General features: G+C 34.2%; 1 protein-coding gene across 1 annotated transcript; it reads left to right on the top strand.

The window, feature by feature from the left end:
• The first annotated feature begins 4,387 nt into the window (after window positions 1-4,387).
• Window positions 4,388-5,728, top strand: LOC119689663. The gene is made up of 2 exons (XM_038104541.1): window positions 4,388-4,847; window positions 4,938-5,728. The coding sequence occupies exons 1-2, from the start codon at window positions 4,571-4,573 to the stop codon at window positions 5,216-5,218; spliced, it is 558 nt and encodes a 185-aa protein (XP_037960469.1). The 5' UTR covers window positions 4,388-4,570; the 3' UTR covers window positions 5,219-5,728.
• Window positions 5,729-12,590: the final 6,862 nt, after the last annotated feature.

Raw genomic sequence — 12,590 nt, 5'->3', positions numbered from 1 at the left:
CTAAACGTCGACGAAGAGAAGACTGTAGATAAATGTGACAAAGTACAGAGGAAAAGGCGGTACTTTAAAACGCTCTGGAGCAGTTTTTAATGTAGGAACTGACCCACCTTTCTAATAAATTTAAAACTATTTGCTTATGGCACTATTCCTAATATAATAACACCCAAACGTCATTTCGGAACGAACTTGCCTCCCGGACGGACATATAGTACGCGCAATGTCGATTGTTTTAGCAAAATAAAAACTACAGTATAATTTTTAATTTGTAATTTTAATTACAAATGCAGACTTCTGTACCCATAAAATTTTAAGAAATAAATCACAAATAATTATAATCATAAAAAAATAGTGTAGGTAATATTTCTAATTCACTTGAAACATTTAAAAAAATGCAAGAGGTCAACTACAATCGCACTATCCACTATCCACGCAAATCAGTTTAAGAGTAATTCAAGCCAGTCTAGATCTAATTATTGTCTGCTAAGGAAATCGTATGAGAATATTTTATAATCAAAGCAATCAGTTTATTAAAACTATGATGTGAACACAGCAGTAACTCATAAAACTACTTGATCAAGTTCATTGAATTTTTCAATCAAGTCAGCAAAGAATTCTAAAATTTATTTAGCTTTCAAAACGAAATTCAGATCTAACATATTCATATATATTTTCGTCTTTGTGTTTCCAATTTTGGTCCGTATATTTTTTTAGCTATTTTTTTTATTAAAGGCGAAACTCACTATGGACAACCTAAAGCGTCTAGTAGGACTCAAACCAAAGCAACCGGTGTATGGCCTTAAAGATTTGATCACTGTTAAGAACTACAAGCAGTAAGTAATGTGCGATTATTACCCAAGAACAGACTTTAAAGCATTAAATTTTATTTATAGGTTTGTTTTGGTTGCCAAATCGTTGACTACTTCCAATAAGCTGGTTTTACTTTTTGGAACCACGATTTTGGTGGTTAATTCTTTGGTCTTTTGGTGCTTGATCCGTAAACGCCGCCGTGAACGTCGTCGTTTGTTAACCCCTGCTCGGTTGACCGGACGAAAACGGTAAATTGTAATTTAAAATTTATATCAAAAATTTTTTAAAAAATTTTCAAATTTTTCAATTTCAATTAAATGTCAGTATATTTAAAAAAAATCAGATTTTCACATTTTCATACATTATCCGAATTTAGTAGACTTTGCTTCATATTTTGTTTCCTCTGAAAGCACGCATTTTTAAATTCAAATTAATGTATTGACTTACTTAAATAATTTTGAAAACATTTTATAAAGTGGTTTTTCGAAAACTAGTGAACTACAACAAAAATTTATTTTATATTATTTTAATTAATTGAATTTTTGGCTGACCATAGAGCTATTTCGAGTATTGCATTTTATTTTTTTTAGCCGTGTCAATCGCTCTTCCTAAGGAATGGTGCTGAGCAATGCCATAGCTGATGACTCATGACGGACAGGACGGTTCTAGAAATGACGGCCTTACAACACGCCACTGCTAATGATGTATTTGGACCCATTTTTTTTTATTAAAATTATAATGTTTATAAGACAAATAAAACACGAAGTCACATAATGGTTATCTTTCATTTATTTATAATGGATTCATTTGAAATATTAAAATGCATTGAATATATTTGAATTATTCGCATACATTGATTGAGATACTTGTCTTGTGGACAAAGATCATATGTGTGTCCAAAATTTTTGTTTTATTTTAGAAGGAATACAAGTAATACAAACATTAAGTAAAGAGCTTAGTTTGACATTATGTATCACGATTAATATTGGTAATACCATCCGCGTCATTGCATACCGGCATTACATTGCAAAGTTCTATACACAGGTACTCCTTAAATTTAATAAAAGAAATCGTATATCTTTTCTTTTACAATGGACGATATAAAGAGTATAGCACATTTTCAAATAAAAATTTGCTTTATTGAATATCAATTTTAACCAGCGATTATTATTTTTTATTGCCTCTTGCTATTTTTCAGGTTGCTCTATAATTCCATAGGTTTTGACCGAATAATTTTTATCAGCTTTTCAATCAGCCAATTTTTTACCAATAAGGAAATTTTGCAGACACCCTTAATCAGACAGCACAGGGTCCGAATTATACAGTAAAACGCATCAAAATTTGCCAACCAAATAACCAATTTGTTCCGAAAGATCAAAGGTGTTTATGACCTGGCAGTGTTATGAATGTCATATATTGAGCGATTTTCAAAAAAGTCTATCATTCACAAATATCAGGACGACTCTTCTGCCAACTGGAATATATCGATATTGTGTACTAAAAAATATAACCAAATTGAAGATATTAAAACGGACTGAGCCACAGTATGTGGCCGGATATAGCTAAAATCTTTTGAGAATCACTTGCGAATTTTCCCTGCCCAGATACGGCAATTTTCTTCAATTATCTAAAAGAAAAATATATTCGTCTGTGAAAAAATTAAAAAATGTTTTCAAACGGAACATTTCATAAAACGGTGAACATTCAAGTAATTGATTAATGTCTTAGCTGGTAGTTCTGTTTGATATATGATACTCATATAGTGCTGCCAAACCAAAATGGATAACACTGAATTATATATAAAAATAAAATCAAGGTCCTATGAGAAACAATGTCCTATGTCGTATGAATCGATGTTTGTGTATGTAGTTTTTTTTCAAGCGAAACCTCAGTAAAAACTTTAAAAATTTATTTTTGGAGATGTGGATCCATGGGGCTGATCTGATTTTTATTTATTGATCTAAGATAGTGGGAATTATTACGGCACAGTGCTCGTTGGGAGGACCTACCATGAAGCTCAATATCAGAACCTCCTTGCAGTGTAGACATTGCATGGAGAATGACTTTCGTAAAACATAGACTCTCCTACTCGGGGTAACAATTTATTTATTAAAATAAATAATAATAAATATACCATTAAAAAAATTTTTTGTTTTATTAAATTCGTATTTATCATTAATCAGAACGAATCAGAGGTCCAAATTTTCGGAACAATATTTTTAAAAATATTTTTTGGGAATTAATTAAAAGCGTCGCATTTCTTATTCAGATTCACATTCATCATTGTATTTATTATATTATAAAGCCTTGCTGGATGTCAAACAGTTGATTTTGAACTGATTCTTATGCTTTTTGGTTTTTTTTTTTTGACAGTAGGCAGAAGCATCAAAAACCACTATGTGACATTTGAATACACTAAACCACCTCTAAGGGATGAATGGAGAAGATTGCCATAGCATTGTGAAAACTTCATTCCAGTAAACAGGAGAGAGAGGAGCAAAAAAAGACTTAGTACCTAGCGAACTAGATTTATCGAAGCCAGAAAAAAAGGGCGTACATTAGGGAAACTGGATTATAGAGAAGGGGGTGGGGTTAGAACAGATGGGTGGGGGCGAGGTTAACGGTAAACTTTGTGACTGGAGTGACGAAAACCGCGGTTATATAAGGGAATCGAATGGAGGTTACGGTCCCACTCATCGTGGTAGTGGGACTGAAGGGAAGGTAATAGGAATAGAAACGACAAGGGGCAGGTCATGAAGGCAGGTGAGGTACCTACAAGCGAGTATTAAAAGGTACACGTCAAAGCGAGTGATCTTGGCATTGTCGTAAAAGGCAGAGATGGAGAAGTGCTTCCTATCAGGCTAACGCTTATAGTTGGTGCAATCCCGATAATTTGAAAGCTCTCTTGAGTCAATAAAATTTTATAATTAAGACAGTCATTTTAACACTACAAACAGCGTCTTTGCTTTTTCTTGGTCTCAGAGCTTCGAACTAGTCAACAAAACAATTATTTTCTTTTCATTTACCATAGTTGTTAAACTGACTTTTTAGTTACAATACCTGAGTTCAGTATAAAGTACCGATTCGAATGTGCTTTATATCTTCAATTGTTGGCTTGTTGCCATTCTTGCATGTTAATGTTCTCGTAAATGTTTGCACCACTTGCTCTTTCAAGTCCGATGTTGTAAACTTATTACTTTACTAAGATCCAGCATGAGTTTACAGTTGAGACCCGATAAGTTTAATTCGTAAGAACATTAGCATGATGTATAAAATACGAAACAAAATATAAAAACTGTGTTAAGCTGGAATGATGGGTCGAACTGCACCAAACTCTATATGTGACTAACTAATTTCCATTACTTCACTTTGGATTCTTATGGGAGTTTAAATCGAAGCCTCCATTGAATTACGGCCACATAATAAAACAGAAATCGAAGTACGAGAAATACGGTAATGTAGTAAAATTTTATTTTCTATAAAAAAAGATTTAACAAATTTTTGCTGTCAAAAAATATAACTCAGTATTCAGCTTTCGGTTAAATGTCAGAAGTATTTTTGTTTACTTATGAAATAAGTTTTTACTGAAATCATAATATATTTTTTCGACTCTACACAACTTCAAAATTCAGCTGGTCTATGTAATGTACTAAAAATCTTATGTTATTGAAAAATTTGGGATTTCGCACAAAAATTATAAACGGAAGTCCCCAAAATCTACAGTCAATTTTAAAATTTTAATATTCAAAACAAACGTACGGAAATGAGTCTTCACGTCACCTATGACGATAACGAAATTAATGAATCTGCAGAGAATGAAAATCTACCGTTTTTTGTAGGCAGAAATCTTGGTGGAAAACAATCCTTTGATTGCCCCTCAACTAATGGCCACGTTATAAAAACAAGACAAAAGTTTGTCAATTTGGAAAAAATGGCGGCAAATTCAAATCCAGTGGTCCATTCAGTTAAACCTGATCTGTTAGCATTAAAACCTGGCAAGGTTACACACATGCGTGCCCATTTCAGTTCCATTAACAACAGTAAGTTTCCAATAAAAGAATATAAATGTTTATAAAGCATATCATCTTAATAATTCAAATCAAAGTAATATATAAAACTTTTTCATTCAGGTGAAATCACTTTTCCTCGAGAATTTGATTTCAAGGAGACGCGAAATAAAATAAAAAGTTTGTTGCACAGTCACTCTGATGAAAGCCTTCCAAGAAATGGTATGGTACAACAGTTGGTTCGAAATCTGGAATGCAATATTAGGACTCCAGTATTAGAAGGAAACCCACATGACATGTGCATAAACCGATCACATGCATGCGATAATGAGTCAACCGAAACTACGGATGATCTTGAAATAAGGCAGTATAACTGTTTATGCGAGGGTAAGAAAACTCAGTGAGGACCCAGTTTGTGTCAAGAAAAAGACGAATTTATTTAACAAATACGTTTAACATCAACACTAGAAGTCCCAAGACTAATAAAACTAAGATATGAAGTCTCTGGAGAAGTCGTGACACAGATACGACAACACTCGATGTTGTTTACTAATAACAATGAACTTATCGGAACTCGTCACGTCCTTGTCTTATTTTGTACAAACCCGTGAATATTTTGAACATAAAATATATTACACGCCAGCTAAAATATTTAACAAATCCGTTTAGGATCAAGACTAGAAATTCCAAGGCTAATAAAACTAAGATATAACGTCTCTGGTATCAACTATTATACCTAAAGTAAATCATCTACATACTATAAATACGAAGAAGTCGTAACATAACACAGATACGAGAACGCTCGATGGTATTTACTAATAACAATGAACTTATCGGAACTCGTCACGTCCTAGTCTTATTTTGTATTAACCCGCGAATATTTTAAACCTGAAATACATTACACGCCAGCTAAATTATTTGTTTTAATTATGAAATTTGGTTTTCACTACTTCTATTTCTCATATAAAGCATATTTTATTGGGAAAAAATTAGGGTATAGCCATCCATTTAGACGGGAATGCTTTCAATATATTTCAATATAATATATTGGTAAATTTTAGTAACGAAACTTTATCGGTTCTCTGTGAGAGCAATTTTGGGAACAACTTCTATCTGAATGCTCGAAAATATAAAGATTGAATAGTTATACCTTCTTCGAGTACTGATCATCATACCGGCATCAAGTTAAGAAATGATTGGCAATTACACGACATTCTGAATGTAAACTAAACCAAATCTATATTTAAAAATAATAATATATTTCTTTAAGAACTATATGTTGAATCAAATATATCAACTACGATCTAATAACTTTTCCCTTATTAAATATGTGCAAATATTATGAAATTTTGCCAATGCAATAGAGAAAGATATGTTTGACCGCCCTGGTCATTCCCAACAGACAACCTAACTTAAAACACCTATTTCAAACAGTTGTGCTTATATTAGTCAGTCTATACTAGATCCGAAGAAACTAAATTTGAAATGCATACAATGCGTTTATTGATTTCCTTATTTCCGTTCTTTTCAAATATTGACATTGTTTCCGTCATTATCAATTTTGATTAGGCTTTGTGTAGCTAAATAGTGTGGTAATAGTTTAACAAAAACCTTATACCATAGTTTGCAATCTGTCGCATTGGGTCAGCAACGCCACGTTCAGTTTCATGTTTATTACTACTGCAAACATACTTACATCAAATGTAGGTCAAGGGAAGCAGCTTTGAGCTGAGCTAAAGTTGTCAATAAAATAAACCTATCGCGATGTAATTAACATTATCCCCTAGCTAGCTAATGGGATGCAAAAGGTGCTTTTAATAACGTTTGTGGATATTAACCAACGGGTGTTGATAGAACTAGAAATAGACAATTCTTCCATAGGTTGGATGAATTCATTGCTCAAGACAACGATCATTAATGTTTACATGCCAAATAAAATTAAATGGAGAATATATCGAAACATCGAGATGATTTAGTGATAATAGTGTTAGTAGAAAGTCCTTGTAAAATGAGTTGAATGATGCAAAGGGCATTAGATAAATTCAATGTTTCGTTCAATGGAGCAACTGTCAACAATCAATTGTGAGGATATGGGAAATCAGATCAAAATAATCTGTATGAGTATATGAAAGAGTCCCTCGTCCAACATGGTTTAGTAGTGTATTGAAATATCTTTGAAAAGGACGCTATCAACAATTTAGACAGCATACAAAGTTTAACATCTGGGATAACAGTGAAAATCACTAAGCTATGTCCGAAAAATGCTCTTAATGTCCTGTCCGTCGTGACCCCAAAAGATGTACAAGTAAGAAACTATTCTATGGCAGAAAAAGCTTAATCGTTTTGAATTAACTGCTTAAATACAGTTTATAAAAGCACGATTTATTGATTATTAATCAATATACGCATTGGCTTGAAGTGGTACCTTTAAAAAATATCACAGTGGCAACCAATTTCCATCACTGTTGGATATCATGGTTTGGAACTTCAAGAATTACAACAACTGACCACGAGACAGTGTTTGAATCTGAACTATTCAATTCTACAGCTAGCTCGGCATGTAACGAATCAGTACATCACCATATCATCCAGCCAGTTATTGTTAAACAACATTTTCCTCGAATATTACAAGCATTGCTGTTGACAAAACTACAATTTACTTGGCTAAAGTTACTATCATTAGTGCAAGTGTGATTTATAAATGCTGTATTATACTATACATCGTCTTTAAGATTAATTTTTTATCAAAAATAAGACGTCCCCAAATAAATTAGAACTTTTACGTTAGTTTGTTGACGCTGCATCACTTCAACAATATCATATTTTTCCCACGAAGGTCTAAACGACTACACATACATTTTTCTAAGCTCAAACTATTTTAAGAAGCCATTAAAGCCGTTCGTATAAGGTAATAAATTGACTGAACAAATAACTGTTTATTTTAGAAATACATAAAACCATCACAACATTCCATTGAACGACTTAAGCATGCGTTGATGAAAAATTCTACAGACCTTGACCGCAAACTGTCCTACGTTGAATTCAACGTCATTAGCAGACCTACACCTTCTCGTCAGCAAAAACGAATTCGCAGAAACTGATCTATTGATCAACTGATCAAATAAGCCTTATCCATACATTGTCGTTTTTGTTTTCTACGCCTAGTACTTTAAATACAAATCTTTCGCGATTTTAATAGCTTAAGTATGATAGCTCAGTCCATGGGTCCAATTACGGATTTTGCACAATTTCAACGCCACATGCTCCTTGTCATCTGTTCGATTGCATGTTTATAAACAGTTGTATTAAATCTAATTAATATAATTAAGAACTTTGGGCCTTTATCATTGGCCTCCGCTTTTCCCCGAACTAATTGAAGACGTTTAGATAACTTAACTTACCGTCCAACAGAATACATTTCATTTAGAAAATATTGGAAAATATTAAAACCAATAAAGAATATAAATATTGTGTAATGGACACAGGAGGTACCAGATTATGTTTGGTACAATTAGTGGCACCAAGCAGTTGCGCTGCAGAAAGCACTGTGAAATATAAAATTGCAAAGCTTACCGATATTGCCAGCAGTACCTACAAGTCCGTACTTACTCTAAGCGAGATAATTAAACGTCTAGGGAAAGAAATTGATTAACGCACACAATATGTGGAACCACTTCGCAATGCACACGACAATATCAGGAAACTGTGCAGCATAATTAAGCGTACTCATACAGAACTAATTACTGAGTTAGAGTCCGAAGAAAGAAGATCCAAAGAAAAAAGATTCACTCTGGTCTGAAATAGGCATTCAAACTACCAGCAAGAGTGAATGAAAGTATTGAAATTCCTCCGGTATTAAAGATGTTGGGTAAAAATGCACCTTCATACACATAGACTGAATAATGAAAATTTTGTATTACTGGCAACCCTATTACACAAATTCAAATTAATGTAATAAAACAGGTTTTGATGAACATTCTCCACTCTTTTCGGTGCTAGTCGTTGTTTTACTGGGAAAAATTCTTCTCGTTACAGTACTTAAAAATCAAAAATTTGAGTTTGGAGTCATTAATATATTTATTTATCATGTGAGTTAAGTGATCTGTAAGTAGACCTACCAAAAGGCCGATGTCTTTACGGGACATCACAATGAGAATTTTTGATTTCCTTTTATCGGAAAGTGGCCAGATTGCATACAGATGCCTGCATATCGTTGAATCGTCCCATCTTTTGTTATAAATTTTTGCACAGAAAGAACTCAGTAATAATTTACATGATTTCAACGATATGCCCAGATTGTTTAGGTGTTACGGGTATGGTCCTAAAGTAAAGTAGGAATATTTATTCAATTTCTCTGGGAAAACTCCGCTGCCTACACTACTACTTGTTTTAGATCCGTCAGTGAAAATGGTTAAACCATCACCTAAAGAGGGACCACCTGACGTCCATACCTCTCTAGATGGAATTTTCTGTCAAAGTTGAGAATAGGAGAGATGTAATCAACGTTTTTAGGAGTAAAATTAAAGAGATTTATAATAGAGGCGTTTCCATAGTCACTGGCTCTCCATTGTGAGGTTGCTTTTAGATTGTTGAGTACCGAACAGTACGAAGATTTATCAAAAGCTGTTCATCATACCGTAATACCATAGAGCGATATGGGCCTAATGAGAGCTGTATATAACCATTGAGTGATGCGTGGTTGAAGACTCCATTTCTTACCAATAGCCTTTTGACATAGAAGCAGCGCAATATTGGCTTTTCTAGCGCGCTGTAAGATGTTTTGCTTCCATGTGAGTTTCCTATCGAAAACTATACCTAAAAATCTGGCTTCTTCCTCCAAATGTAGCACAGGACCTCGTAGAGAGAGTGAAAAAAGATTTGGCTCCTTTCTGGTGAAAACTATGATTCCAGGCCACATTTTTGTGTCCATTTGTTTAGAATATTAAGACCGTTTTGCATAATATCCTTAAGAATGGTAATATATTTTCCGGTAACTGTTATCACAATATCATCCGCATATGCAATAGTTTCGTAGCCCTGTGCCTTCAGTTTAATTAGCAGTTCATTCACCACTATCTCTTTCCCCCACTAGTAGAGGGGAAAGTACTCTCTCTTGGGGGTACCTCTATTCACCCTTCTGCGTGTTGTTCAAGCCCATCGTTGATTAAATGAGTCTGCCAGCTAGCAAATGATTTATAAAGCTAATGACCGCATCATACACACCCAGATGCGAGATTGCACTTACTATTGCATTTGGGAGCATATTGTTAAAGGCCCATTCAATATCTACGAAAGCTACCAGACAAAATTGTTGAAGTTGAATGGATTTTTCAATTTTGTATGTGAGGCAGTGGAGAGCTCTCTCCGTAGATTTTCCCTTAGTGCAGGCGTTCTGTGAGGGAGACCACTGATTGGGGCTTACAGCCCGGTTTACTTCTACATCTATAATTCTTTCAAGAGCCTTCAACATGAAAGATAAGAGGCTTATTGGACGGAGTTCATTGGGGTTATGATGCGAGATTTTAGTCGGAACATAGTTGAGAATAGAAGAATGTCTAAAGATGGCCATAAGCAAGTTGTGTATCAGCTCCTAGAAGTTTTGGAGCTAAATTGAATGTATACCATCCGATCCTGGTGATTTGTAGGGTTTGAAACTAGAAATAACCTGTTTAATTATCTGCAGATTCACCTTAATAGAGTTAATCGGTGAGAGATTAAGGTACTCAGTGGATACAATTACCGAAGTAGAAGATCCCGGAAATGATAATGATTTACTACTATTGTTGCATCATATTTTTTGAGTAACTTAGGGACGGTTGAATTTTTGGATAGGATTTTACGTAGTCTAGAGGTTTCGGAATTGCTGTTTATTTCCTGACCGTATGACTGCCAACTAGTGCTCTATAACCCACATAAATTTTTCTTGTATTTTTTCTGAGAGATTTTGTATTTTAACCAGTCACTCTCACAATTGTTTAATTTTGCCCTATTGAATAGTCTCCTACATCCTTTTCATAAAAGAGCTAAGTCTTTATTCAAACAAAGTGGGTTGCATTTCTTACTAGGTTAAATAGGGGGACAGGCATAATTAAAAGCTTCATTGAGCATTGAGGTGAGCCGTGGCACACCACGTTCAATGTCATCATCAATAGTACTAATACTTGTATTCAATTAGTTTCTAATCAGGTTTTTCGCAATTTTTTGCACCGTACGTATGGATTATATGAGATGACACCAACCTGTACTTTCTATAATGTAAATTTTGCGGAATGTAACGGCTTGTCTAAAATGGTTTTCATCTGTTTCGATGGCCAGTTAATTATCTTATGGTACATGTACTTGTGATACTGGTAGCAAACGAATTAAACCCCTGCAGCTTTTTAAGTCTACGGGTATCTTGACCACCCTGAATATCTTTTTGCTATGTATGCTGTTCTCTATAAATCATATTTAAATTCGATTATGAATTTTTTTCACAAATAAAAATTGGTATAGTTTCGTAAGACAATAACTTTCCTTCTTAAAAAAATATCTTGATAACAAAAATTTTAATTTTTACCTAGATGTTTTGTTTTTTCTTGAAGCAAACAATATGTTATGCTACATCAAATCAAACAATTATTTCTTGCACACCCAGCACCGTCTCCATTAAAAACTTTGCGCTTGTTGCTCAGTGTCGATGACGGGGCTAGGAATGAAGTGTCGAGGGTTGTAATTCACAACCGGTCTAAATATAAAAGTAAACACTTAAAGTAAAGTCGGGTAAGGTAAGGTGAGGTGAGGTGAATTACCGAACATGAAATAATCACAAAACTCAGCCCAAAAGCTTATTATCTGCAATAATTTATGCGTCCATATTAACTACAGTCGATGGAAATATGTGTAGTACACCTGCACCGCCGCACGCCCGTACCGCATTCCATTGAGAGTCACAGTTAATGCGCATCAATTACGATTATAGTCACGTTTTATGAGACATTCAAGTTACTTTATGACACCAGTCAACGTCGTCATCAACTTCATTGCGCCTAAAAGGATAATGAATATTGACAATAGGTAAACAGCCACACACATACACACACAAACACACACAAACGCACTTCCATGGACATCAGTTAGTTTTGGTTTGAATGCAGGAGGGGTCGCTAGTGCTGTTTGCATTAAATTTATGGGAAGACCTCATTAATAAGAGTGTATAAATGCTCCAAGTATGGGTAGATATCATATACATTTTCAAGGAAATCGTATATATGTACATGTGCAGGAGATAGTTGGAGTTGCAATTAATGCAGAAAAAATATTAAAGGAAAAAAAAAAGAAACAACAATTGCCGTATTCGGGATTGCCACGACTTGCCATATTGGCTGCATATATCGAATATTAAAAACAATATTTTTTCATTATGCTGGAGGAAATGCTGAAGCACAGAGACATACAGATAGACAGATAGACAGCTTGCAACAAAAACCTTTGATTACGGTTATATTTACGTAAGAAATTGGCACGATTGACAAAAATTCCATACACACGAGATGCGGGATATCTCCAACCGTACATACACAGATACACTAATGGCGTGCGCATAAATGCAATTACGTCTTAGCTATTTTGTTAATTTGGTAAACTTTTTATGCTGTGCTTTCGTTATTCGTTACTCGTTACTCGTTATATGTAGAAGTACGGGTGATCCTTTTGCTATCCTTTAATGCGCTTCCTTAGAGGTTTTTTCGTTCACGCAGCCACAATTATGCACGGAATTGTTTTTAATTTTGCGAT

Source organism: Teleopsis dalmanni, chromosome X (assembly GCF_002237135.1).
Source record: "Teleopsis dalmanni isolate 2A chromosome X, ASM223713v2, whole genome shotgun sequence".
NCBI classification, from domain to species: domain Eukaryota; kingdom Metazoa; phylum Arthropoda; class Insecta; order Diptera; family Diopsidae; genus Teleopsis; species Teleopsis dalmanni.
The sequence above is the reverse complement of the archived record's forward strand: the minus strand, read 5'-3'. Positions and strand labels throughout refer to the sequence as shown.